The 27,646-nt window shown below is 42.4% G+C and overlaps 5 protein-coding genes across 6 annotated transcripts; 1 reads left to right on the plus strand and 4 right to left on the minus strand.

The window, feature by feature from the left end:
• Window positions 1-1,438: 1,438 nt before the first annotated feature.
• LOC6591483 (POC1 centriolar protein homolog) lies at window positions 1,439-2,730 on the minus strand. The gene has a single exon (XM_002017341.2). The coding sequence runs from the start codon at window positions 2,691-2,693 to the stop codon at window positions 1,452-1,454; it is 1,242 nt and encodes a 413-aa protein (XP_002017377.2). The 5' UTR covers window positions 2,694-2,730; the 3' UTR covers window positions 1,439-1,451.
• Window positions 2,731-11,854: 9,124 nt separating this feature from the next.
• Window positions 11,855-13,360, minus strand: LOC6591484 (FAM172 family protein homolog CG10038). 2 transcript variants are annotated; one of them, XM_026990449.1, is made up of 6 exons: window positions 13,278-13,360; window positions 13,115-13,203; window positions 12,945-13,060; window positions 12,699-12,886; window positions 12,278-12,536; window positions 11,855-12,218 (listed from the first exon to the last, which is right to left on the minus strand). In XM_026990449.1, exons 2-6 carry the CDS (start codon window positions 13,191-13,193, stop codon window positions 11,934-11,936), a joined length of 927 nt encoding a protein of 308 aa, XP_026846250.1. In that variant the 5' UTR covers window positions 13,194-13,203; window positions 13,278-13,360; the 3' UTR covers window positions 11,855-11,933. The 2 variants fall into 2 exon arrangements, with proteins under 2 accessions (XP_026846250.1, XP_002017378.2); XM_002017342.2 differs by lacking the exon at window positions 13,278-13,360 and having other exon boundaries at window positions 13,115-13,241.
• A 476-nt stretch (window positions 13,361-13,836) lies between these two features.
• Window positions 13,837-14,800, minus strand: LOC6591485 (chymotrypsin-2). Its single transcript, XM_002017343.2, has 2 exons — window positions 14,134-14,800; window positions 13,837-14,069 (listed from the first exon to the last, which is right to left on the minus strand). Exons 1-2 carry the CDS (start codon window positions 14,791-14,793, stop codon window positions 13,905-13,907), a joined length of 825 nt encoding a protein of 274 aa, XP_002017379.2. The 5' UTR covers window positions 14,794-14,800; the 3' UTR covers window positions 13,837-13,904.
• A 124-nt stretch (window positions 14,801-14,924) lies between these two features.
• On the minus strand, window positions 14,925-19,000 carry LOC6591486. The gene is made up of 6 exons (XM_002017344.2): window positions 18,946-19,000; window positions 17,680-18,885; window positions 16,934-17,611; window positions 16,742-16,874; window positions 15,299-16,677; window positions 14,925-15,242 (listed from the first exon to the last, which is right to left on the minus strand). Exons 2-6 carry the CDS (start codon window positions 18,872-18,874, stop codon window positions 15,058-15,060), a joined length of 3,570 nt encoding a protein of 1,189 aa, XP_002017380.1. The 5' UTR covers window positions 18,875-18,885; window positions 18,946-19,000; the 3' UTR covers window positions 14,925-15,057.
• A 4,049-nt stretch (window positions 19,001-23,049) lies between these two features.
• On the plus strand, window positions 23,050-27,274 carry LOC6591487. The gene is made up of 3 exons (XM_002017345.2): window positions 23,050-23,313; window positions 23,396-23,549; window positions 26,592-27,274. The coding sequence occupies exons 1-3, from the start codon at window positions 23,168-23,170 to the stop codon at window positions 26,952-26,954; spliced, it is 663 nt and encodes a 220-aa protein (XP_002017381.1). The 5' UTR covers window positions 23,050-23,167; the 3' UTR covers window positions 26,955-27,274.
• Window positions 27,275-27,646: the final 372 nt, after the last annotated feature.

Here is a 27,646-nt window from a genome sequence, read left to right on the forward strand (position 1 = left end):
CCTATGAGAGGTCCCTAAGGCAGAGGTAGCCCAAGGTCTAAGAGATCTACTAAACCTCCTCTTGAGACTCAATCTTCATCTTTCAGGACTTTAGCTCCGAGCAGTCTCTCCATGATCTTAAAAGTACTTACGCGTTGTGCAAATTATTTACTTTACATTCTCAGCTTCTTTCACCAAACTAAAGCCGGTTTGGCTTTATTCCCACTCATCATCGCAACATGTGTATGCAATTTAGTCACTCCGATCAATTGCACACAGTTGTCTAACTGTCGGACTGTCATTTGTTTATTAGATTTGTCAATGCAACATTTTTTGCTTTTACTTCGCCTGGAAAGCCCAGCCCCCGCACATGTCCATAAAAATCATTGGAATTGCAAATAGATGGATAGAAAAAACTGGGAAACTTTTTGGAAGGACGACAAATGCGCCCTCAAACTTGTCGGTGGTGTCACATGCAGGCGATGCGTATAAATTAGAGCTGCCATCGAGTGGTCACCGAGAAGTGGCTGGCGGAGTGGCCATTGTGCGGCATCTTAAATGTCAAAAGTGACACCCTATCCCCCAGTCAGGGGGCCCTGATCCTGCCCCTTGGCCACTGCACCTGAAGCAGGCGCTGGCGAAAACAATAAATTTCCCTTTTCCCAGTCACATGGACACACAAAAAACAAGGAGGAATCTAACATGGAAACCACTACCGCTTCGATGGATAGTCAGGGGAGGAATGAGGACCCGGTATGGGGGCAAGAAAAATGATGACCACTGGACGCACGGGTGAACATGATGGCCCCATTCCATGACATAAAAAAAGGTAGCGTTACGTCCAAGGAACAACTTGCTGGCTAATAAAAAGAGGAAGGAAACCAGAGGACAAACCTGTTTCAAATGCATGGGTTTCCCAGGAGGAGGAGTAGTGCTGTAAATGGTAGGAGGGGGGGTCACTATTATGACCAAGAGTTGAGGGTGTTTAAGCGGAAAAGGTAAGTGCCGTTGAGGTTGTTCCCCATTGCCATAGCTGTCGTGTTGTTACTGCCACAGGGCTTTTAGTCAATATCTCAGGCATTTTGCCATTTTTCTTCATTTTTTACGCATACATGTGCAGTCCCAGTCCCAGTCCCAGTCTCAGTCTCAGACATATGTGTGTGTAAGTTACCCGGAAGTTAAGCTGTTGTTTATGTGTCATAATAAATCATGTTCAATGCACACGAAACAATTTCATCTAAGTGGGTAATGGAAAAGACTCCTGTAGTCGTAGTCCACTTCCTTCTGCTGTTCCGTTTGCTGTGATCTATTGTACAGGGAAGTAGTTTTACGTGCAGTAGTATTGGGTGATGATAGGCTACAGGAAGCGATAGAGAGGCTTTGTTAACAGTTAAGTAACTTCTAAGATAGAGAATCGATATTTGTAATTATTGCCAGGTTCTTCTAGTTATTTGTTAATAGTTAATAGTGAACTAAAAAAAGCTCGGACTGGTGCTGCGAGGCTTGAAGTCCAACTTCTTGGACACCAGTTTGGCGTGCGACAGCAGCGCTTTCGGCTGACCAACCGAAGAAGATTTGCTGGCACTTTTTGGTGTCTGTGGTAGCTTTGTGTGTTCACTGTCAAGCACCTGGAAGTTTTCGTCCAAAATCTTATAGGCGTGCGACTCGCGCATATCGATGCGAATGCTGTGGTCGTTCGACATGGCTGTGCTGCTGACGTTGCTCTGCTGGTAAACGGAGGCTACACTGGTGTCGCCGCTGGAGGAGAGCAGGGCAGACTTGGCCTCGAACTGGGAGGCATCGTAGGTGTGCAGGTTAGACTGCCAAACTAACAGCTGGCGATCGCTGCCACCAGTGGCAAACTTCTCTCCATCCTGGGAAAAGCCCACAGCATTTACGGCCGCCGTATGGCCAGTCAGTGTATAGATGGGTCTGCCCTCCAGCAGATCCAGAACGCGTATGGTGCAGTCATCGCTTCCGGACAACAGAAAATTTCCGCTGGGATGGAAAGCCACATCATTGACGGGCGCCGAGTGAACCACATACAGCTGCAGCAGCTGGCTGCCGCCCACATCGTAGATTTTGATCCGGTTGCATCCCAGGGCCACGGCCACCATGTTGCCCCACGGATGCCAGGCCACCTGCCGTGGGGCGCCCCGCTTTTCGGTGATGGTGCGCGTGCACTCTCCAGTGTTGACGTCGTAGATGCGCAGCGATTTGTCGTCGCTCACGGTGGCAATCATCTTGCCGTTGGGGCTGAATTTGGCGGCACGCACCCAGTTGGTCTGCTGGCTGAACGACGAGAGGAACTGGCGTTTGGCCACGCGCCATATCTTCACGGACTTGTCGTCGGAGGCTGTCAGCATCATCTGGCCGGTCGGGTCAAAGTCGATACTACGCACTGGCTTGCTGTGGGCCGCAAACTCACCGGATACGCCGCGCACCTTGGGCTCCCAGATCTTCACTGAGCGGTCGTGGCCGGCGGAGGCCACCAGATTGCCCTTTGGCGACCACGCCACTCCATACACAGCCGATGAATGCGATCCGAAGCGAATGCAGCGTGACGCCTGTTTCAGGTTCCATAATATCACAGAGCCGTCCAACGATGACGTCGCGATCTGAGACCCTTCGGGGCTGAAGCGGAGCTGGGTGATGCTGCCCGAGTGGCCAGTGAAGTGGCGGTCGAGGGCCGGATCTCTGAACAGTCCCTGCATGTTTGCGTTTAATAGGTTTCTTTTTCGAATCGTTTATTTGCTTCTTTAACAAATTATTTTGAAATTTTTGCCGCTTTGTTTGAAGGAAAATGCCGTAAGCATTATTGTGAAGTATTAGGCGAATTTCAAACATAAAATAACATTTTTTAAAGTTTCTCGAGAACTTGCGGAGCATTTACAGCATCCCATATTATCTCATCGCTGTGACAACCCCAACAGCATCTGCGAATTGGTTAATGTATTCACATAAACGCACCCGCAAATCCCAGTTGACTTTTTTTATAAACGCTTCTAAATGCAAATAAAAGAAGTCACTTAAAAAATTATTCAGCCGCCGACTGGGGACCAACGAAAGCCCAGAGCCGCCACAACGAGAAATAAATGTGTTAATGTTCGCCCGGAAACGCTTTTCGAATTCATGTCAGTTTCAGTTTCAGTTTCATGAGGTAACAGAAATTCACAAATTCGCTGTGGTTTCTGCATGGGGGTGGTGTGTGGAGGGGCACGCGTGTCGCTTACAGAGATTTACTGGGAACAGGACCCATGGGGGAAAGGTAGTCAGTGCCCCAGTCTCCCGCTGACACTCTGCCACAAATGGCAGCTACGTGGCTCTAGAAACAACAGAGGTATACGTAATCGGACGCATATTACCTTTAAATATTGCATTAAAGGTAAATACTTTAAGAAATTCGTAAAAATGTATGCAAATATTTAATCTAGAAGCATGGACAGCTGTCATGGCGATGTTGACTTTAGCTACACTCAAGTTCAAGGCTTGCAAAGCAGATATAAATACTTCGAACGCGTAAAGCCATTCCACCAGTTCGATTTAACACTCGCATAATGTTATCGCGTCTTTCTTTCGTTTTCATAGTGGGAATTTCATTCTTCAGCTCGAGCTATTCCTACAGGATCATGGACATTCATGATGATTTTCCGACGTGTCTAGCGAATAATAAACAAATCGGGGAAATGAAACCCATAGATAAACACAAGACTTTCTATAAGGTTAAAGAAATCAACAGCATGGTTGAGCATGAAGCTCAACCAAATGAAAATAAACCAAACAACTGGCTGATGCGGATCATTAAGATAATACATATACCCATGGAAACCCATCTGGAAAACGGAAAACACCAAGAAGAACGCATGAACAGATTCCCCAACCAACCACATCACATCTCAGTACTACAGCCAAAAAGAGAAGATGTCTACCGAAAAAACCAACCCGAAAAAAGTCCTAGAGTTGTGCTCCTAATAAAAGAAAAATCCCATCAAAAAGAACTCCGTATAAGAAAGAGAAATCCAGTTTTATATCATTTCATGTGATGATTATTTTCCAATCAATTAGGCATTCTAATGTTTGAAGGAAACCAATGAATTGTTATATCTTTATTTCATTTACATACATATAACCATATGTGCTGTGACACACCCTCATCATCAAATCTCATATAGTTTTAAAGATCTATTACCCCTAATTAGGGAAACTTTGTACGAAACACATGTTCCCAGCGCAGAAAGCAATAAATTAAATCATTTCCCTGCTGTTGCGGCAAAGGATTTAAAACTTCGAGACATATTCAAGACATTTTCCTGCCATAAATAATGCCCTACATACATACATGTAAAAAAGCTCTTCTTTATGCCACTTGATTGCGGTTCGTAGTCGCAGTCGAGCCCCATATCCATGCCCAACCATAAAAAATTATATTATATGCATGACCCTAAATTAATCTAGCGAAACCTTTTTCATTTTTGTGACAAAATTCAACCCTGAAGCTGGGGAGCTGGAGGACATCAAAGCCAGTCAAGTATGACAAACGAAGTTATTTGAATATGAACGTAAATGTCATATGGGAACAAATTAAATTTGGCTTATGGATGAGGCCAGGCAGTAAGCTACAGGAAGCGAAACATACCTACCTATATTTTATGGAAGGATTCTTTTTTTATTTGGTCATCAAGGAATATTTTTACAATTTTAGAAAATTTCCCTTTCGTTTTATGCATTTTAAGAGCATTTAAAAGAGATTTAAGAATGTTCAAGGTAATCTTGATTTTGGGGGGACTTATAAAAAATTGTTTGATAGTATTGAGCAGTACCAGAGTACCAGTCTTGAGAAGAAGGCTTATTTTTTACAGAATTTTCTTTGGAGTGGCATTTTTGATCCCCTCACTGAATATTACAAATTTCTTTACCTTATTCTTTCCTGTATTTGTCTAAATATATTTAAGAATTAATTTCTTCAAGCAACAGACTGCGTGCCATGCCACCTTCTCCGCAGAACTTCATTCAAATTCAGTTGCAAATTTTTGCATTCTGCAACTTTTGCCAACTTCTACACAATATGTTGTCGCCAGCAGCGAATTGAAATTATGCAAAAATAACAAACAAAAAAAGGAGCAAAAACAGAGACAAAAGTAAGAAATAGAAATAGATTTCATTTGCAAACCAAAATGTTTGCTCAGGCGGTGCCCATAGCAATAACCAGATCTTGAACCAGACCCAGACCCAGACCCAGACTCCCAGCCAACCAGAACCGAGACTCATTCGCATGCAGTTGGCATCCCGTAAAGTGGATATTGATATTTTGTCCTTAAATTTTGTTATTTATGTGCTAGAGAGTGAGGGGAAGCTCTATTCCCTCAGAAAACTAAAATAAACGAAACAGAAGTTTACAATTGGCAATGGAAAAAGGAGGAAAATTCCTGTCAACTTGTGCAAATTTAACGCGACATTGTCTGAGACGAAGGACGAGTCGAAGAGTTCCTCCCCCAATTTCTTTTTTTCTGTGGTTAGCCCATTGACATGCAAGTCATGTGTCAGACCAGAGGCCGTGGCTTAGCTCTGACAGGCCACAAAAAAAAACCCCCCGAGAACTTTGCCCATAAATTGTGGGCCAAAAAAAGAGCAAAATTATGTTTCAACACATTTGAAAGGAAACTCTTGCTTGACACAGGCCCTTGAAAATTTTATCAATTGCCTGCGAATTTATTTTAAGAGTGCGTGAAATTTATGATTGACAAATTGAATTTGAAAATTGAGCAATATTATTGGCCCCAGGAAGGAACTGGAATAATTTTATGTTCAAGGATTCATTGAACAAGAACTAAACTAAAGATTGCCAGACTTTAGAGATTTCTCTCCCTTTAAGAACTTTCTTTTAGCCTTGAATTAAGTATAGCCATAAAAATGATTAATGACCATTCAATCGTTCTGCCTCATCATATCCCACTCAAGACCATGATTCGTTCTGGTATTTGGATGCTGACCAGCAGACTTGCCCACAGGATATAAAGATAATCCCCACTACCAAAGGGAACTGCCAGTACGTAGCATAGTTTTGTATTGTTTCAGAATGGACAAGCACTAAACACTCCATAAAGAAAACCATTAAATGTGGCCCCCATTAATGCGCGGGGAATATCCCAAAAACCGAAATCAAAACAGAAACATTCAAGTATTTTTTTCTTTATCATTTTTTTATGAGCGCCTTGAGTATGTGGGCGTGTGCCTGACATGGAGTAATCGTATAAATCTTAATGTTTATAAATTCTAAGTATGCCCCTGGGGCAGACATGAGACGAGTTGCGGAATGGGGAGGCTATACGACAGAGAAAAATGATATAGTATTAACCGAAAATTAATAAAAAAAAAAACGGGAAAAGTTGAGAGGTCAGAGAAAAATAATAGTATATTGAAACTACTCTAGAACCCCTTTTTCAGTTCTTAAACACAATGGAAATTTGTTCAATCAAAGATCACAAAATACACCTTTAAGAACGTCTGCCCAAAGCAACCAATGACCTTGAAATACCATGCAATATTGTTCCCATTTTCCGCAAAGAAAATACCAACAAAGGAAATCAAATGTTCATTGTTATAAAAATGTTCTTCATTTTTTTTTTTGTTGTTGTTGTTGTAATATGCAAATAATTTGCTGGCCAAATGGCAACCAACTGTGACCCAGCAGATGACAATGCCAACGCCCTCTAACCGAACCAACGAGGAATACGAATCAGATAGATCCTGTACTCCCTGCCAAGGAGTCAAGTCGAGAACAATGCGACCCGAGGCCTACTTGCACTTGTAAGGAAGCTGCGACTCAACCCCCCAGATCCTGTCCACGCCTGTTCCTTCTCTGAGTCTGGGCCTGGTCACATTTGTATATGAAGCACAGTTGACAGCTGTGGCCGCTACTTGGATGCCAGGGGGTGGTGGCTCAGTGTCCGTGTCCATCTTCGTCTCCCCCGTTCCTCTTTCCGGCTCAAACTTTGACTCCGTTGATGCGTGGCCATTGTGTGCATTTGACGTTTGGTTTATTAATCAGTTTGGCCTGCGGCCGTGGACCCACGACCAACGTCACAATTTTCCACAAATGAATAATTTTTGTGAATAAAAAAGCAAAAGCCAAAAAGGCAGCCCACACAGCAAATGTGACACACAAGGGACTGACTTTGGTATACATACAATATGTATATATGTATTTATATATGTATATTATATGTATTTTTGAATACCCTCAAAGAATGCATTGTGATTTTGCTTTCAATGGAAAAGTCATCGCTTCATAACGGATATAAACTTTTGAAATATTTTGGAATTAGACATGGTATTCAAAGAATTCAGAAAATTATACTATATGCAGATCTAAGAATGTCCCCATATTTCTTAAATTCAAATACGACGGAACTATATACATATGTAGGTATGTATATAAATTTTCTATAAAATAAATACATGCAAGATTCCATTTACCATTTCCATGATACAATTTTATTATTATAGAATTATTTTTCCCCATCGATCCTCTCACTATTCCCATAAGGCTTATATAACTTCCGCTAACCATCGATCCTCTCTCTCACTATTCCCATAAGGGTATTCAAAACTTCGGCTTGCCTCTTGGTATTCATTTTTTTCCCAGTGGAGTTCCGCATTTTAATTTCAACGGAGAGAAGAAAAAGTCAAACAAATGTCAGTCGCGTGTTAATCAAGTGTAAATAAATGGCGCAAAGATTAGAGAGCGCCGCCAAGGCAGAAATGTTCTGGAAACCCCCCGCACAAAACAAATAAAAAGTACAACAAAAAATAAAAGTAGGAATTCCCCAAAAAAATGGAGGGTGTGACGCACAGACAATGACGCGACAAAAAAACGAGCTGTTGGAAAAACATTTAATGGTTTTTTAAATGTTTTTTAAATGTGCGTGAAAAATCTGTCACTCGGTGGGAGAACAACTTGAAAATGCTTTAAGTTTTCTTGTCAGTTCCCCGCCCCAGAGGACGGCCAATGCAAATTAGCCAACAAAGTTGTTATCATCGAAGTCCGTAGTGAAAATCCCGAAGCCATTGGGCAGAACCCAAGCAACGCCTACACCAAAGTAAATCCTTAGACCCTGGAACCCAGACAAGTCCTGCACCCTTAGTCCTTAGGAGTGATGCTGGGTTCTGGATCCGTACTGAAGTGGTGTTGATGATGCTATTATCTTAAATCGCGAAGGGAACAAACGGCGCGGAGATCCAGGCAAAGCTGTCACCGGACGCGACCACTTCAATTGTCCTTTTCGGCAAAAGCATTTACAATTCATAGATAGAGGCGAAAAAATCGTTTTATTGGCTTTAAGGTCCTTTTTGTCGCCTCAACGACATGAATAAAGGAGCCCCCAACAACAAGGACATAAACCGCAAATAACTTGAACACTCCGCAAGGGCCAGAGGGTTCCCTTTGTTATTGCATTTCCCTGTGATTTGTGGTCTTTCGGGGGCGGCGGAAGAGTTTGGATTTTACAATTTTTTCCACTGCCTCCTTGGCACAGTGGGATAAGCATGGTGAAAGCTGTGAGAGAATTTGTATTTAAAATAGGAAATCTGTTTGGATGTATCCCCTAAAAATATCATATACTTAAACACAAGATATTTAAACCCACACCAATTTGACACACATTTTGTCCCACTGTACCCCACTCAAGCGAAAGGGGTGCAAATGCTGCAATTTGTAACATTATTTGTTTTTCTTTTCGGTTAAGACCCCAACTCTGAGAGCAGAGACCACCCGCAAAGGAGCATTGCTTCAAGACACAATGCTATCTAATCTTATTTCGTATTATTTTTGCGTTAAACCTGCATTTCAGCACTTTACCCTCCATGCCAGCAAGAACAAGATCCCGCCAGCTATTGTTCGGGATTGGAATGGTCTTTAATAACAAGAGAAAACTTTAAACGTCTTTGGAGAAGACCACACCCTCGCCAGGATAATTTTAATGATATTTACAGGAAGTGGCAGAAGAGCATCAATCATTTGTCAGCCATAAAAATTCGTCACACACGAGTATTAAATTATACAACAGAAAAAAAATCAGAAATGTCTCTCTCTCTCTCTCTCTCTCTCTCTCTCTTTTTCTTTTGGGAAAAAATGAAAATCCTTAATGGTTGCGTGCAATGAAATGACCTTGTAAGTTATGAGACCTACAGGGGCCCCTGGGCCCAACGGTTGGGCGCCAAAAAGAAAGAATTCAAAGAGAGAGAAGGGGAAAAGTCAACCCAAGGCAGGGTTCAACGATGAACGGTCATTCCATTGAAGCACCAAATGGGACTGGGATTGAACGTGGTCCTTCCTGCGCTGGGTCCTGATACTCCTGCACTTCTCCACCGTCCTCCATGTGTGCATGGGTGTCCTTCACTTCACTGTGTGCCCACTCATATGTGAACATTTATTGGAAAACATTATTATTTATGACTTTTTGAATGACATCGCTTGAACTTTTCAAGCAATAAAGTAACGCACAATAATACATATTTCCCTCCAGCGGAAATTGTTAAAAAAAAATGCCTGCCAAAAAATTAAAGCGGTTTTTGAGTTTTGATTTATGAAGATATTCATTAGTCCAGCCTGATCGGAATAGTGTAAAAATATCAAAATGATTTATGGCAAATGGGCCATTTTGTTAACGATTCAGTTTTCATTTTGGAAAGATTTTTGCTGAAATTTCTGCAGGAAATGCAGTGAAATTTGAAAATTGAAGTTCTTTTTTTATATAGTGTGATACACTATTAAACAGAATTGTTTTCTAGAGAAGTACTCTTGTAACTTCCTTGAGATGGTCTATGTTTAGAACTTAAACTTACAAACATACATATTATAGTCTCGAATCTTTTCTTGCTTAAGCTTAAACCAAAGATACAAATTACCAAATAAATTTCTATGCAATCTTAAATGAAAATCTGGGGGAACATTAACCCAAGCAATCAATGCTTAACCCCCATCCACACAAACAGTTAAAGGGTTTTTGAGGGATCAGAGTAAGAACAAGTGAGGGATGAGTTTCGTTTAAGATTTGATCAAATAGCCATAAGGAAAAGGATTATTTTAAGTAATTGCTAGACGTTGCAAGAAGCACTCATGTAAGGGATATTTTCTGTGTAAATTGGGCTCGAATTTAATGTGAAATATTACAAAAGCTAAAGAAGCATTTGTTTTTATTTACTTAACCAATACGATTACAAAGTCAACTTCAGCACCAGCTTATTTACTGCTCTTTATAGGATATACATATATGTATGTATATGATACGTATCTGTTTATATATCCATTTTATATATGTTAGATGCGGGCTCCAGGCGCATGACCCATTCCTGAACTCGTGCAAAGCTTTTAGCAGGCGAAGGCGACACGAACTCTGGACTCTTTCTCTTTCAGTTGCTCTAAGCTACATGTAGTATGGTGCCATCCTTGTCGTCTATCAATGTGTGTATCTGTGTGTGGATAGCGTGTCTGTGTGTGGGGATTGCGTATCTGTGTGTGTATAGGGTGCAGTGGAGTCAAAGTGTAGATAGCAAGCTGCCATAGGACGACGACGACAACGATGCTGAATACATATAAAAATGTCTAAGGTGGAGCAGAAGCCATGACTGCGGCCATGACAGCGATAATGTATACGAGTAGGGGGTTTGCCGAATGGGTTTTGGGGGGACGGGCAGGTGACGAGGACCTGGCGATGTTGTAGGGTTGCCAGGTTGCTGCGCTGGTTTTAGCCACCTCCCAAGCCCCACAATCCATTCAGCCAACCGTTTCGCTGTCTGTTCTCCCTTGCCTTTGGTCTGGCATCTGGGGTCTGGGGGACTCCTGGTTCACTTTGTGGGTATTAAGTTCGTTTTAATGCTAAAGACAAACGGCTCTCCCTCATTCTCTACCTCTTCGGTTGCACTTTTTGTGAGCCTGCCAAAAGAAAGAAATCTGCAGAGAGAGGGAGTCTTTAAAGTTGCACAAAGAGGATTAAGATGGGTTGCACATAATTAATAATTTTAGTAAATGACAATTTTTATTTCCTAATGGAAGTGTATGAGTAGATCTAAGGCAGATTGATGGACAATTTCCCCAATCTTTTATATTCGTGATCTCTTTTTATTCTTGGAGGTGCTTTCTCTTGGCTTGGATTAAGCCATCTTTATCTTCAAAGCATTCCGATGGCATCCTTTCATATTTACACTCAAATAGGGGGCTTTATTTATTCTTTATTCTGTTTAATTTTGCTAATGATATATTTACTTTTCTGATTATAAAAGAGTATAGCGCATCTTAAAGACCACCCTATATCTGAAACTATTCAAAAAAAATCACACTCAAGACATACACTTTCTTTTGTAACTGCTTCTCTCATCAACAGAATTCCCTGCATATCCATCAATTTTTTGTTTACATAACTTGGAAGCCAAATCAAACCACGTCAAGTCATTTTTTTATGACGCACTTTAGTTAAACGATGTGACCGAGACCAGGGGTAACTATAGCCAATGGAAAAAGGACTCCCGGGGGCAACGGCAACCCCAAGAATGTGTATGATGCAGCTGGCCAAGCTGAAGTTGCCCTTCCTTATCCGTCTGTGCTTTGGGGAATTTGTTTTGGCTCGATGGCTTTTTTGTGGCCGATGTTGATGGGCCAAGCGGGAGACTTTTGTTTTATCGAGAGCAATACATCAGAGCCATCAATATGATTAACTCGCATGGAATGTGCCAAAGTGCCGAAAATCAAATTAAATTGCCCTGATGTACAGTGTTAGTGACACATCCGAGTGGATGGGCAGTGGACAGTGTACGTTTGCTTGATTTATGCATTACAAATCGATAGTTTGTGTTTGTCCTTAGAGAAAAGGGATAAGTGTCAGGCGGTAAAATATAATTTATATTCACATCTTCAAGATATATGTATAAAAATGCTGCATGATAGGGATGTCTCCTTGTCACTTGACTTTCGTACGTTGCTCATACTTTTCCTCAAAGAATTTGAAGACGGAATCCATGGCTGAGTACGAGGTCCACTCATGCTTGGTATGACCAGCCGAAACACGTCGTATTTTATCCCTTGTTGAGGAAATTGGCGTGTCCAGCGGAGAGTTGCTTGTCACCCAATCACAGGTCACTTCCTGCAGGTAATTCTCGCAGTTGGACTGAGGACTACCAATAACCGCATCAGTGAGAGCGATTGCAAAGACCTTCTCCTTGAAGAAGTCCAAAAAGTTATTCACCTGAAGGGAGAGAAAATATTACAATTTATTTGAATGTGGTTTCATCAACAGTATCTCACCAAATCGATGGTCACGTAGCCTCCATAGCTATGTGCTACTATGGCCACACTCTCTGGGTCCGATGGCAATACAATATTCTTCCACACATACTTGGCATGCTCTGTGGAAGTCTCCACGCCCTTAATGGGATTCGCTTTACCATTATAAAACCGTCTGCAATCGTTTGTATTGGTGATTAGGATATCATAGCCCAGTTTTTGTGCCTGTCGTATGTACGGCATCTGAGATCCATGATCCAAAGAATTGTTGATGATAAGGCTGTGAAAATATACATTAGTTAAATATTTTTTTTTGTATTTTATGGTTTTGTGTGGCTCACTCAAGTGTTTCCCTTCCCTGGGGCTTAAATTACTTATCGCCGTCCCATATGGAGCATTGCTTTTTCCCCTTAGCCTCTTATCAATGCACAGAACTACTCACCTCCTTGCCCATTGTCCCGCTCGGACTTCTCCGCTGCCATGAATGAGCACGAGTAACTTCTTAGACTGCGCCAACTTCGCTGGTTGGGAGTACACAAAGGACGAGCGATCTGGAGGCTTGCCAAAGGGTACGTAGGTGCGACTCAGGCCACTCTTCTCCAGCAGCGCATAGATAATGTTCGGTATTTGCTAGAGATATTATGTGATTGGAATAAGCTTACATGGAAGTATCTATTGGGATACATACCTCAGCAAGATTCTGATAATGCTTCTCATTATCGTCGGCATCATCCTTAATGTCGTAGGTGTACGGCTCCTTGCCCGGTTTCCCAGTGGCTGGATCGATCTGACGCAGTACACCACCTACGCACACTTTTTTATAGTTAATAGGTTTCTTTAATTAACTATCTCACTTACCTTCATCGAATGCATAGCCAAATTCCTTCAACTTTGCAATCGCTTCATCACATTTGGTGGCCGGTGCCGGGTCCGTCATGTCGTAGTATCTGGGGGGGCGAAAGAAGTGGTAAATGCTAGTCCACATATCGTTCGTGTTTGTTTAACAGTCGCAGTCACTTACAGACTAAGAATTCTTAGGTCCCAATGTTTAATTTATATCCAATTGTTGCTCGCAGCGCTCCTTTGTTGTGCTTTTCTTCAGACCCGGCGATTGTCGATTAGGGATGGCTAATATGTATCGATATATAGGTCCGATATTCTGCTACTTGCAAGTCACTGTAAAAAACTGCCGTTGCACAGTGACGCAAGTAGCCCATGTTTTGGAAAAAACTTAGTGTTTCCTAATGTTTTCCTAGTATGTACTACTTTGTTCGATTATAAGGAATTGATCATAAATTCAATTCTGTAAATTTCCGAAGCCCCGAAAGAAAGCTATTAATATAATTTACATAAACTCCTTAATACATATATAATTTTATATAAAATATTTTATCATTGGAGGGAGGTCAACCTCCAGCAGCGGCTTGAAGTTTCGCAATCAATTATTTATTATTTATGATGAACTAAACAACACCATAGCTGATAATTCCCATTTCTGACCAAGTTTTACACAATGTGCCACTGTGTGCTCTCAGCAATGTTAAAGGCTAATATCGATATTTAATAGGAAGAATATCGTATTAGTGGTGCTTATAAAGCTTTTAGAGCACTGTTTTTTATTTGCGCGGAAAATCAAATTTAATTTTTTCTAATGCAAAAGCATTTCATTCATTTCATCTCTTATCCAATCCCCATACGTGCTGATGCGGGTAAATGCATATGGTTTTCCCATCTGACAAGCCTTTCTGCCATAGGAAAGCAAGCCATACAGAAATTGTTTGTTAGCATCTACCAAGGGTCCACCAGAATCGCCCTGGAATGAGTTTTTTTCTTATTTTAATAAAATGTATACTATTTACATATGTAGTTTTACTCACATCACAGGCGCCACGTGTAGTTCCTGTGTGAATGGCACAGATCTCTGAGCTAGTGAGAAAGATGAATTTGTGATTTTTCAGGCAAACTTCATCATTGATCGTCTGGAAGGGCACCAAATCCAAATCCTTTTTGTGGCCCTGTTTCATTCGTCCCCAGCCTAAAAATGTGGCATTGATGCCGCCACCTCGACGAATAACTACTTTGTAATTAATTTTGCCAAATTGAACATTGTCAAACTGGAATTTCGTCTTTACACGCAGCAAGACGATGTCATGACCGCGGAGTATCTTAAATCCCGGATGTATTTTCATCCCGATAACTGCAAAGCGTGTCTCATTGTCGCTGTTCAATGTATTGGAGCCCCCCACAACAGACAATTGAGCCAACTCGAGGGGCGTTGGGGTCATCACGCAATGCGCAGCAGTCAACACGAACTGGACATCGATGATGGCACCACCGCAGAGATGCTTGTAGTATCCTTGGGTGTTCCCCTGTATCGATACTATATAGGGAAACCGAGTAGAGACAGTCTCAGTGTCTCTTCCCATCGAAGCCGTAGAACTTTCTACGTTTGTGGCCAAAACTTCTTCGTTGTTAATGTCATCTGCATTTACACGATAAAACAAAGCTATCGCAATGAGAGAATACCAATAGTCCATAGCAAAACTTCCGTCGAAGACCGAATGCCATGGTTTTGCAATGGTAAGTTTTAACAAATTCTCTTAATGGATAAATGGATAAAGATGAACCATGAGCCGTATAATTGATACGTTCAGGTACAGAAATAGTATACGTTAGGGTTTAACATTTATTCTGAATGCAAGTTAAGTTGAAAATTATTTGTTGTCTCACAGAGAGCGAGAGATAAAACAAAGAGGCTTCTCCTGGATCTCTTATTTATCAATCATTTAAACATAGAAATCTTAAAATGTTTGATTTGCCGTGGCTCCTGCTTCCTTGTCTTTAAGACTATTCTCATTGCCCACATAGTTGAGACGAGCTAAACGCTTCAACGTCTCCAGCTCCCTGACAAATGTGGCCACGGCCTCTTTGGTCACCGAGATGTCCGCGCTCTTCAGATCACTAAGGATATCCTCGTTTTCTAGCTCTGAAATGGAAGGAACTTTAATATTCTGATCTATTTCCACGCCGATAACTACTAACCATCCATTTCGGCCTCGATTTCGTTGAGACGATTTAGGACCAGGGACTGCTGCACTTTTACATGCTCGATTAAGCGAAACTGACATTCCTCGGGATCGATAGCGGCCTCGGGTTGTGGGATATGGGGAAAACCAGGTTGCTCTGGCTTGGGACGCTTCGATGGTGTCGTTGAGGCGTCGCCCTGGTCCTCATCCCACTTCTTGGCCCACAGATACAGCTTGGGATGGCAGCGATTGCGGGAAATGTTCATCTTCACCCGCAGCGAATGCATCGTGCGTTTGGCATCCAGCAGATTGCCAGTGAGCGTATGGGAGCGCTTGAGCAGCTCCGATTGTTTACCTGTCAGTGGATTCGTTGTGTGATACGCGGCCGCTGGCAGCTTGCCATCAAACAGCCACTCCTGGTCGTGTTTGTACCGCATCGACTTGCGCACCCGTGGGGGATTGCGGCAGATATAGCAGACATACTTGTCCGGCACCTGAGACTCATTAACAATGCCGTTGCAGCCCCCATGCTGCCAGCTCAGGCACAGCTCGCACTGGATCATCAGGCCATCCTCCTCGCCATACTCACAGAGGCAATTGATGATCTCCTCCTGACGCATACGGACAATTCGAATCAGTTGTCCATTCTCATTGATGTACTGCGGAGCCTTGCCGCCATGAGTCTCTGTCTGCGGTGGAGCCACAGCCGCGTTGATGTCTGCCTGATCATTGGACGAGGGTGTCGACACGGCTGTGTCCGCTGTGGCAGGGGAGCTGCTTGGCGTTGTTCCCGCCATCATTCGACGCTTCTTGGCGTCTGGGCGCACCTCCAGCGTAGGAGTGTTTAAGGATTTACGCAGCTCGCGGGAGTCCGGGTCAGCAGTGGTTGATCCAGTTGGTGTGGCATTAGCAGGACGACGGCGTGAGCGCTGGCGATTGCTCTTGCGGGATCCAGACGAACGTCTCGAGGACGAATAACGTGGTCGTTTGTTTGAGCGACCAAGTGGCGAGTCCTGCGACAATGTTGGAGAGGAGATTTCTGCAGCAGCAGCACCAGAACCACCACTCATTTTCGAAGTAATGATCGCCTCTGATGTTACAGTGTTCTCAGCCACAGGCAAGGGCGTGGCCGGTTTGTCTACAATGGGCGAAGCCTGCGATTTAGTGGGTGAAACACCCGTTGGAGTCCCTGGCGGTTTTGGCGATGGTGTAGCTCCTGGTGTCCCTCCCTGACGCTTAAAGGATCGCGATTGCTGCATATCCTGCTGATGCATCTTGGCAAAGAACTGCTGATTGGGTATTTGATTCTTGGGCACAGCATCGCCCTGATCAATGGAAGAGGCATGGGTCCGTTTAACAGCCAGTTCCTGCATCTTGGGACAGTGGCTGACATATCTGTGGGAAGGAAAAAATTTGTTAATCTATCCTGTTTTATAGTGAAATTTTAAACAAAACTTACTCGGAAAATTCCTTGTGGTAGTGTCGGATGTGTATAAGCAGAACGTCTTCCTTGCGATACGTTTTGCCGCATCCCTCGCCCGGACAAACGAACAAATTATCCACAATGGAAACCTTCAGGCCGCCAATAAAAGCTTAACAAACAAATTGTCGTTAGAGAGGAAATCCTGAGATGTTTATCTGTTATACGAACCATAGCCATTCTCGACCAGAACCGTACCCTGATCGTCCACAGGAACGTTCAGAGAGGTGCCACTTTCAGTGCCTTCTGGCATATCAGCGGTTGGATGGTCGTCATCTGTTTGATGGGTTGGTGGCGACATCAGCTCTGCCGGTGGCATCAATGGGGCTACGGGTGCCTCCATATACTGAATGTCCCCGGAATGGGGTGGCACACCTGCTGACAAGGGTGTCGAGGGGGTCGTTGCTGGCAATGTTGTATTGCTCTGGTCCATGGTAGTGTCCAGCGCGGAGACATTCATTGTTTTTGTCTTGTGCGGCGGCTGTGGACTGTAGTCGCCAGTGTACACATAGGCATTGATGTCCTTGGCGCGACGACGATGAATGCTAAAGTCATAAATATCCGGATTGTAGACCAATCCCTGCGACTCGAGGTAGACTTTCAGATCTGACTTGGAGCGGAATCGTTTGCCGCTGGGCGAGACCAGAATGACATCCCACTTTCCGAGGACATTAGAACGCTGATACATGTGCTTGATCCAGCCGGTGGGCAGACGCCAGTCCTGCACAATCACCGTGGGCTTTTGGTGCTCGCCCACAATTAGAAAACCTTCGGTGCCAATCGGTTGATCGTTCACCCAGTGGCACGTCCATTCTCCATCGTGTGGTATCTCCGGCAACCCCAGAGCATCTGTAATATGAAGAGAAAGTTAAGACTGGATCTGGTTTTTGGCTTTTGGCTTGGTGCAGCACACATACCCATATCCAATGTAGACATGTCGAGCAGTGGCCAATCCTTGCGCTGTGAGTTTTTGCTCTTCTTGCTGCTCGAGGCACTAGTGCCACTGGCCGTGCCAGTGCTTGCCCTCTTCACAGATGTCGTATTGGCTGGAGCAACCTCCACGTCTTCAACGGCATCTGGTTTGGGCAGCTTGTTCATGTGCACAGCACGAACGTTCTTGGAGTAGCCATCGTCAAAGAGTACCTCGTAGGTGTCGTGGCCGAGCAGCTTCTTGATGGTACCCGGAAATTTACGCGGCCCCGACCAGCGTGCCATGCATTTCTCTTCCAATTCGAACACGGGAAGTATTCGGTTGCTGACGCGTTGTCGTACGCGATCCGATTTGATGGCCATCCACTCCTGATAAGTGCCCATGGTGGAGGGCATCGTCTTTATCTTATTGTTCCGTTCGAAACGGATGAGGAGTGTTTGCTCCGTTTCATTGACCTCCACAATGCGAGCGGGCAGCCAAGCGCCATCCACGCTTTTGGCCTCGAGTCGTGCTCCTATTATCAAATTATGGGGATTGCTGTATTTGGGTTGGTTGTTTGCGGAAGGCAGCGGAGAGTCTGCACTTGTTTCAGCAGCCGTTGCTGATTCGTCTTCATTTGGTGGAGCATCGGCGGAATCCCCTCCAGTCGAACTACTCTCTTTTAAAGCGCCTTCAGCTTCTTCGGCGGCAACTGCTTTGGCCACTTCCTTCTCTTTCTCCGCATTGCTGACTGCTTCGACAGCTGCCGTGGCATTACGTTCCGCTGTCTCGGCCATGATTTGCGAAACAATTTGGTCCACAGTTGCCTTGATCACATCCTCATTACCGGAACTGGCCGAAGCACCCTGTGCGGCTGTACCATCACCATTGACTTGCTGCAGAGCACGATGATCGGCCTCTATTTCAGAGGCATCCATTTTGCCCCATGGAAAAACGGTAGGAAAGACGCGCGGCTTCAGCAAATATTTCCCATTGCGTATGGTATTGAAATCGATTCGTCGAAAATGGCGCGAACACACCAGAACGCTCTTTGTAATCTGCCTGTCCAGGCTGATGCGCGAGTTCTTGATCCAAATTGTACGGATTATCGGGTCGAGGGGAAACGAGTGATATGTGACGCCGTGGTGCTCCAAGAGACGCGACGTCGACGGGCACTTGGCAACGCAGCAACGTCGTCCCATTTTTCTTTTACCTGATCGAAAACGAAACGCTAACTAAGTCACTATTTATTAATGTTTATTTAAACGCTTACTTTGCTTAAAACGATCAAATAAAATTTGGCGAGGAAAAACACAGCATTAATACAGTGTGACCGCGGACTTATCGTCCTACCCTCAGAAATATACCGAAACATACCGTCTCATTTAAAAAATATACCGTAAATATACTGACGAATTCAAGTTCTATTTTACATATTCCTCATTTTTGATCTTCCGTCGAATATTCCCAGCTATATAGATCGCTCAGCTTTGCCCACATAATTTTATATGATTGCTGATTCAATTTTCTACTGGACTGGTTTATTCTTAATACTTGCTTTTATCGGATTTCTGTATACCGTTGAAAATGAAATTTAATGGATTGATGAAATTGATCATATATCGTAAATGGTAACTCTGGTATCGATATATAGGTTTTTTAAAATATTTGTAGACTCGACTGAAACTATAATCGATATATATCACAAGGAAATCGACAGGTGTGGCAGCGCTTGGCAAAGCGTAAGATGTCGTTAAATTTAAATTAAAATGTGTTCAAACGTTTTAAGCGGAAAAATTTCAACTTGGCGATCACAGTAACTATTGACATACGAGATTTATTGATATTAACTCTGTACATTTGCAATTAAAGCAAGTGAGCGTCCCCATAAAGATGTCCAGCGCATAAAATATCACGTGACTCCTCCCCAAGGCCAACTGAATCGCAAAACCTATTTGAAATGCAATTAATGTACGCCTATGGGCTGCTTACACGTCTACACGTCCGCCTTTAGGCAGACACCTTCGCAAAAAAGTTGACCAAAAACAAAAGAGTCATACGAAATCGGCCATTCCAAAATGCGTCTGGAACAATGCGTAACAATGCGCTTTTTTTTTGTTTTTTGCCAGAGCATATGGGGCCTTATCATATTGCTGAAATATACGATTTGTATTATTTGTAATTAAAATAACTGCCATGTTCATTTTAGCATTCAAGCAACAACAGAAAATGGTGACGCCATGGCGCCGCTGCTGTTGGGGTCTGGTCAGGTGCCAAAACCAAAGTTCAAATGATATCAACGTCCTTGGCCTTGAAAAGTCAGATATGTGAGAAAAATATTGGCAACTGATAAACGCCAATCTGTTGGGGGTAAATTCCCATTTTGAGAACATTTCCAAGCAAATGATAGGCATAGGGTACGTTATCGTTCGTGGCGTGATCCCCCAACAAACGAACTTTGCATCATTTCCTCTTTTAGACAAGGTCTTTGGGTCACCCAGATCTTTTTGCTGTACTTCCTGTACCCAAAAATAAAATTTGCATTTAAGCAATAGCAAATAATGCTAAAATAAGCAAGCAAATACAAATATTTAAAAACATATCACGGCCCAAGCATAAAGCAAACTTTAATTACACAATTTTTTTAATGGAATATCGCATCTGACATAAATAATAAATAGTGTGAGTAGTTGTTGTTGCCATGCCGGATAATTTAGTTTTTAACTTTGGTCAGTCCAAAAGTGACATTGAGTCCAAACATTTAAGGGGGAAATCCATACGAATAAACAAAGTTCAGATGGTTTTTTGCACAAGTAAGTAACTATTTCCGAAATATGTTTGCATAAATTATCGACACTTGTGGAAATTGGGACAACTACTCTCTTTTTGTGCAAACAATTAAACAATATGTAACTTGTGCAAAAATATTTTCGAATATGAAAAACAACGAACAACCCAACCGTCAGCGACGGCACTTTCTCCTTTAATATTTACCCAACTCATCGACAAATTGGCCAGGCCCAGGCCCAGTCCCCAGCACAGTCTCGTCTCCATCTCCATTTTTGTCCCAGCCTCAGTTTCAGTTTCAGTCCGAGTCGAGTCCCGTCCGTCGTCTGGGAACCCATTGCGTAAATGTGTCTGTTTGCGATGCGGTAATTTTTGAATAGGCTTTGCAGCCGAGCAGCTCTTGATATATTGACAGTTGGACCCAGTTCCCAGTTCCTTATCACATAAATATGCCCACAGAAATAATCATTAAATGTTGATGATGTTTCAAAGTGACCTGAACTGAACAAATCATGTAATACATAAAGTTCAACGAAAAATTCAATAAATTATGTTTGCCTAAAAAAGAAAGAAGCTAAATGAAGACGTGTTTCCAATTTGAAATGGATTGCTTAATTTTGTATAATTTTCATTATTATTTTGTTGTTGCTATTTTTAGCTGTGAACAAATGCACGTAGAGCAATTTGAATTTGAAATTTAATATTTGGAATTTCTCAATGCTACAATACGGTAGGGAATTCGTAATTGTAAAATGAGGAAATTTGTACCTTGAAAAAAGTGGAGAAATATTTGACTTGATTTTGAAATTGAATGAAGAATGTGGGAAGAATTATCTGGGAGGATGGAAGTTTTAGCTCTGGAAAAGTTATATTTCAACGACTTCCAACATTTGTCTAAAATTCTTTTTTTCCACTTCAGCAATATCCCTTAAACGTTTCCCACCATTCCTGCTTAATAACCCGTCTCAAAACAACGCTTCTTCGAAACCCCTGGCAAAAAAAAAAGAAAAACAAGTAAAATTCAACCGAAATTCCTCAAAAAATCATGCACAAACATGGGCGGGGCTGCGACTTAGCGGAGCATAATCCGCATCAAGAGGTGCCCCAGAGAAGTGTCAGGTAAGGTAATGAGCGGCACCTGCCTTCGTATAACTTTTGCCGTTTTACCGATTGTCATAAAATAACAACAAATTTCACAGCAACAGCAACAGCAACAGCAACAGTAAGAGCGAGAGACAAAGACGGAGGAGTGGAGGTGGAGGTAGAGATGGAGATCTCTGTTGTTTCTGTGTTGTTGGTGGAGCCGACATGCTCTGCCGCACGTGAGGTGAAGCTGCAAAGACGAGCACGGACGGATCCCCTCCCCGCCGATCGGGGCAATCATGTTGAAATGCGTGAATTGGGTTCGGGTTGGGTCTTGGTTGTGGTTTGTGTGTATTTGTGTTTGTGTTTGTCGGTTTACTCTTCACTTTCCACTGGTGAAATTTTCGTACTCCACGCTTATGACCTTGATCGGGGTCCAAAGCTGGGGCGCCTGAGCCTGAGGCTGGGCCGCGCAGCTTTCAGGAGAAAAGTACGTATATGTATGTAGATGGAGCTCGCATCATTTCTTATGCTTATGCAATGGCATGTGCCTGGAGGTATTATCTTCTGGCTGTTTATGAATACATTATGTAATGGTTGGAAACACTTGTAAAACGGGTAACACGGGACACGAACCACACCCGTAGATGTTCGGGGATAAGTAAAAGACTACATTTGATTTCCAGAACTGAACTCTGGCTCATAATCGGTCATGTAGGGGTTGAAAAATCTATTAAAGGCGGTGACAGAATCTCCTCTGAACCTAATACCGACGAATCTTTCTTTCAATACCCAAAAAAAAGTCCCAGTATTTAAAAGTAGAGCTCTAAATAGTATGTCACTTGCGGCTTTCATTCCAAATCAATTTCTGATCAACAATTCAAGCTTCAGGATTATGCAACCAACCCACGAAAACGACAAAAGCAATGGTAAAATACATACATATTTCTGAAACAAAACAAATACGAAAAACACAGCAAACAATGGCTCGAAATGCATTCAATTATGCAAATTGTCTGAAGACAAATACCATCAAAATACGAATTTGCTGTGCCAAAAAGAAAACAGAAAAAACAAAAACAAAAACAAAAACAAAAACAGGGGACACTCTGGGGTATTTGTGTGGCTAATTAGATGGGGAGTTAGGCCAATCCATTGGAGCCCATTCAAAGCTAAGTGGTGCAAAAACGATGCGATCCACCTCTCCAGTTTCGGCCACTTAACATTCAAGATTGCATGCAACGCAGAGGCAGACGCAGACGCAGTCGCAGCGGCCAACAAATTTTCCACACTCAAAAAACCAGACCCTCTCCATCGGCAAGCCAAACCCCCACATTGGGCCTGGCACGAGCTCTCTTCTGTCTCTCACTCTCTGTACGAGTATCTCTGTCCGAATCGAATCGAGTGGAGTGGAGTGGCGTGGCTGTGGCTGTGGCTGAGGCCGTTGCTGAGGCTTTGGCCATATATAAATCGGGGTGCTGACAAAATGTTTGTGTCATTCCCAGTTGATCAGAGCTAGTCGAACGGTCAAACGGTCGCGTGTACCAGAAAACAGTTGAATTCCCACAGATTGTGCGTGCGTGTGCGTGTCTTAATAAAGTGTTGAAAAGAAAGAAGCAGAGAAAATGAAAGCTTTCATTGTCGCCGGAGTGTGTTTGTTGAGTGTGCTGGGCCTGGGCTCCGCTCAGTTCCAGAACGGTCGCCTGGAGCCCCCAAATCCCCAGCTGTGCGCACAGCGCATCATCCACGAGAAGACTCCCGATGGCAAGGGGTGAGTGCCAGAGTTCATATCGGGGAAATTCTTATAGCTAAATGATTTCCTTCTTTCTGTTCTCTATTTTGTGATTCATTAGATACTTCTTCTCTTGGCGTGACCCTCAGTTGAAGGGCGTCGAGGAGGACTGGCTAACGGCCAGGAACTATTGCCGCAGACGCTGCATGGACTCCGTGTCGCTGGAGACGAGCCTGGAGAACGAATGGATCAAGCAGCGTGTCGTTGGCGAGAATGTAAGTAGAGTGTAAAATACTTGGGAGGGGGTTAATGGAGAAGAAAATATCACAAACATTTGTGGATTAAAGTACTTTAGATGGAAAGCAATTTCTCATTAATTTTTATAATTTGAGTTTCTCATTGTCTTGGGAAAAACTGTGTCATAGAGTAATTAAAATACGGATATGCTCATGATTTCCATACAATAGAGGTTCTATTTATAAATATAAATTTGGTTAATCAATAATTATATTTGATTTCCAATGGAAATTAAAAGACTCAAGCAACAAACCCTATTATTGGGGCCTTTTCGAGAGTAGAGGAAAATGGTTTTAAATATACATCATTTTTTATTCAAGTTCTTTGTATTATGAATAAAATCTTTCAAAAAAGTAAGGAAAGAAATAAGGTTAATTTTCGAATACAACTCTTAAAAATGTTGTCGGGACCCAAAAATATTAGTTGCATAAAGGTGGCAAATACAATTATTTTCTATTTTTATTAGAATCTCATAAAACAATAAAAATTCCACTCAAAAAATTATACAAATTTTACAATTTTCTATTTGCAAAAAATGTTGCATTAACACCTTAAATGTGATAAATATTATACTCACATTTCTTCAAAGCAAAACTTACCCAAAAACAACTGAATATACATATGTATTTGTTGAATTGTTTTCAAATACACGTTTACGGACACCCCAAAACCCAATTATTATATAAACCCCACTCGACCAGACATTCAGCCCAAGTCCAGACACAGGCCAGACAATAAAAATTGGCCCCACATTCACGGCACCTGCTTGATCAACTTGTTGAGGTTTGATTGATCCAACAAATAGATCCAATCCATCGAAATAACAGAAACATTTCTGCAACTCATGGGCTATTTGTGAACCGCACCATCGAAAGGTGTTACCTTTACGAATGTGTGTATATGTATATATGTACATATATTTAAATATACTTTTATGTTGCCCGTGCACCTCATTAATAAAACTAAACCATATCAATGTGATGTGGATTTTTACACCTTCAAAATGAATTGGAAGTCAAAGAGGTTTGCCAATAATTTATGATGTCGGTCGCTGAACAGTTTTTTCGATGGTTATTTTTGGTTTTTACATGACATTATGTCACTTCTCGTTGGAGTTGAGTTGTGTTTGACTTTCGTTTAGTCACATGTCACATGTGAACTCTGGGTAAGGGACGTGAGGCTCTCATTTCCGAGATCTCACAACTTGAGATTGACCTTAATTTTTCGGATGCACAACATAACAAAAATTAATTGCGAAATCTCCCATTAACATCGCACTACAAAGTTCAATGTGAAATTACACATAAACAAAACCACATCAAAAACATAAAAATACAACAAAAACTTTTCCCAGCTGTCGGTCGGGGCAATTTCGCACACGAATGCATGGAGTCAGTCGCCTGATGATGACTTATGCAACAGAAAATCCCATCCCATCCCATCCCATCCCATCGAGACGAACAAGTGTCAAGTTTAGCGTTGTGGTCAGGTAGGCTCATCTCTCCCCTCCCAATCGCATCTCTCATCTCTCCATCTTCCATCTACCATTTACCGTCCACCATCCCATCTCGCAGCTCGCATCCAATGGCTCTGCTCTTCTCATGCCTGAGTTACGTGAGAAAGCGGCAAAATTGAAAACGAAAGTTTGGTTGTGTGTGTGTGTGTGTTTGTGGTGTCTGGTGGGAAAACCTTGGCGGAAAACCATCTAAATGAAATTACTTAACAAATTAGCAAATTTTGAGCACGCAAACGGATTCATTTCACACCAAATTTTGCGACTAATCAAGGAGGAAGTGAAATTTTCCAATGAGAAGACTAAAGCCACAAACTTGTCAGAGGCTAAAAACAGATATATATGAACAATTTTGGAATATTTTAAATATGTCTTTGGTTCAAGAAGTATAAGCTAATAAATATAGTATAACTGTTTCTATAACTTAAAGGACGTTCCAAAATAGTTCAGTAGATAGCAAAAAATCAAAAAATCATGAAATCATTCATTCTCCACCCTGCAGATCTTACAAAGATCTTCCAAAGATTATTTGATATCTTAACCCATTTCAATTGAGAAAGTTCTTCCGTCACCCACTTCAGCCAGTTTTTGGCTCCAACTTTCGAATACTCTTTCCTCTTTGGCTCTATGCCTATCCAACAAACCCACTTTCCTAATGGATTGTTGTGTCCTCCACCTCCAGACATACATATCAACCGGTTAAGTTCACTTTTACTTTGCATTACAATTGAATGCAGCCGACAGGTGGCAGGCACAAAGCACCATTCATTTGGTGCTTCCGCTATGGGGCAAATGCATTCGACTGTCCGATTTGAACAATTACAATAGCGACGCAATGCCCCACCCTCTCCTTCGTAGCCTGATGAGCCAGCCGGCAACCGACCAAAACCAAACCCAAAATCAATCTCCATAAATTTGTTTCAGCTCTGCGCTCATTGGAGTTTTCCCAAAAGGCTAGACGGTAGACCTTACCATCTCTGACTGTCTGCCTGTCTGTCTGCCGCTTGTCTCTGGGGGGTTTTTTCCTTTTTTTTTTTTTTTTTTTTCGTTTTATACCTTTTTAACAAAACAATTTTTATGGCCCATCTGGTGAAAGTGACTGATGGGCGCAGACCTTTGTGGTTTTGTTCACTTGAAATGTTGACAGCCTCGGGTGCGGCAGCCAGCAGAAGGGCGCGGACATGGCACGGGATTGGGATTTGGATTGGGAATGGGTTCGCTTTCAGCGCTAAATAATAGTTGTTTGGGCGTGACAGGCCCAAAACAGTTACCAACTTAAATTTCTATTGTAATTTGTCGCTTTTATCCAGTTTGATTCGATGCCAACGCTGCACTTTCTTGCATAGGCATGTTTTAACACCTCCAAAAGAGCAATGAACTTTAGATATATGTATGTATGTATTTGGTTTTGGCCTCTCTTCAAGTATTAACATTAAATGTAGTAGGGGTGCTTAAGCAGTCAAAAATAGCTACTACAATTCTAATCTCTAATCCTTTTCGTTGTCAGGTGAAATACATCTGGACCAGCGGTCGCTTGTGCGATTTCAAGGGCTGTGACCGTCCCGATCTGCAGCCCACGAACATTAACGGCTGGTTCTGGACCGCCACTCTGCAGAAGTTGGCCCCCAGCACGGAGCGTTCCCAGGGCGATTGGTCTCCCACCGGCGGCATTGGCCTGCCCCAGCCCGATAACCGTGAATTCAAGCAGAATGGTGCACCGGAGAATTGTCTGGCTCTCTTGAACCAGTTCTACAACGATGGTGTCAACTGGCACGATGTGGCCTGCCACCATAAGAAGTCGTTTGTCTGCGAAGAGAACGATGCCCTGCTGAAGTACGTGCGCTATACAAACCCCAATCTGCGTATTTGAGATCAATTGGGAAGTGGGCTAGATGGAGCAGCGACTCTCCAAATAAACCAAAAATGATATTTTCTTAAAAATGGGAGCTAACCTGGGACGAAACGATGATTTATGATGCGGTTCTGCTCCTGATACCTTTTGTACTAGTAACTTTCCGATTGTGAGTGTCCTTAAAAGAGTTTTTCAGGCTTAGCTACTTCTTTGCAACAGTCTTTCAATTCTCTCGCTCTGCGCTTTATTCTGTCTCATCAGTTAGTTTAATTAATTTTGTATTAATTTATGACTTTCTTAACTTATAATAAAAACATTCGAAACGATTTGTAAAAGTACAGCTTGTGTTTTATTATTTTGAAAATGTATTTTCAGAGGTGATTCTTTTAGTATTTAAAAAAAAACAATAAAAAATCGGATGTCGGCAATATTATTATTTTTAAAATGTAACCGCCAAATTCGGTCCGCCTATCGCACAAAAATACCGATATTTTTTTCACCTACACTACACTTCAATTGAAAAGTGTGAAACCAGCAATATAAATCATACAGTGTTATCGCGTCTAGCAACAGAAAAATAGTTTCGATTTCCTTGAACTAAAAAAGTTGTTCATTTGATGATATATTCCAGAAAAAATTCATATCATATTATTGTTTTTCAGTCTAGTCTTCATATCTATTATCGAACAGGGAAGATATATATCGATATC

The sequence above is a fragment of the Drosophila persimilis genome, unplaced genomic scaffold (genome assembly GCF_003286085.1).
Source record: "Drosophila persimilis strain 14011-0111.01,24,50 unplaced genomic scaffold, DperRS2 tig00000000-arrow-pilon, whole genome shotgun sequence".
Lineage (NCBI taxonomy): Eukaryota > Metazoa > Arthropoda > Insecta > Diptera > Drosophilidae > Drosophila > Drosophila persimilis.

What these genes read in the sequence shown, in the direction of transcription:
- LOC6591484 (XM_002017342.2), bottom strand. Translation starts at nt 13,241, where the DNA reads ATGTGGACTAGCATTTACCACTTCTTTCGCCCCCCCAGATACTACGAC. An exon ending in GCGGGACAATGGGCAAGGAG is followed by an intron (nt 12,537 to 12,698) that starts GTGAGTAGTTCT and finishes ATATTTTCACAG; the next exon opens with CCTTATCATCAACAATTCTT. An exon ending in GCTACGTGACCATCGATTTG is followed by an intron (nt 12,219 to 12,277) that starts GTGAGATACTGT and finishes CTCTCCCTTCAG; the next exon opens with GTGAATAACTTTTTGGACTT.
- LOC6591486 (XM_002017344.2), bottom strand. Translation starts at nt 18,874, where the DNA reads ATGGGACGACGTTGCTGCGTTGCCAAGTGCCCGTCGACGTCGCGTCTC. An exon ending in TCTGGTCGAGAATGGCTATG is followed by an intron (nt 16,875 to 16,933) that starts GTTCGTATAACA and finishes TTGTTTGTTAAG; the next exon opens with CTTTTATTGGCGGCCTGAAG. An exon ending in AATCGAGGCCGAAATGGATG is followed by an intron (nt 15,243 to 15,298) that starts GTTAGTAGTTAT and finishes CTTCCATTTCAG; the next exon opens with AGCTAGAAAACGAGGATATC.
- LOC6591487 (XM_002017345.2), top strand. Translation starts at nt 23,168, where the DNA reads ATGAAAGCTTTCATTGTCGCCGGAGTGTGTTTGTTGAGTGTGCTGGGC. An exon ending in AAGACTCCCGATGGCAAGGG is followed by an intron (nt 23,314 to 23,395) that starts GTGAGTGCCAGA and finishes GTGATTCATTAG; the next exon opens with ATACTTCTTCTCTTGGCGTG. An exon ending in AGCGTGTCGTTGGCGAGAAT is followed by an intron (nt 23,550 to 26,591) that starts GTAAGTAGAGTG and finishes TTTCGTTGTCAG; the next exon opens with GTGAAATACATCTGGACCAG.
- LOC6591485 (XM_002017343.2), bottom strand. Translation starts at nt 14,793, where the DNA reads ATGGACTATTGGTATTCTCTCATTGCGATAGCTTTGTTTTATCGTGTA. An exon ending in CTACACGTGGCGCCTGTGAT is followed by an intron (nt 14,070 to 14,133) that starts GTGAGTAAAACT and finishes AACTCATTCCAG; the next exon opens with GGCGATTCTGGTGGACCCTT.
- LOC6591483 (XM_002017341.2), bottom strand. Translation starts at nt 2,693, where the DNA reads ATGCAGGGACTGTTCAGAGATCCGGCCCTCGACCGCCACTTCACTGGC.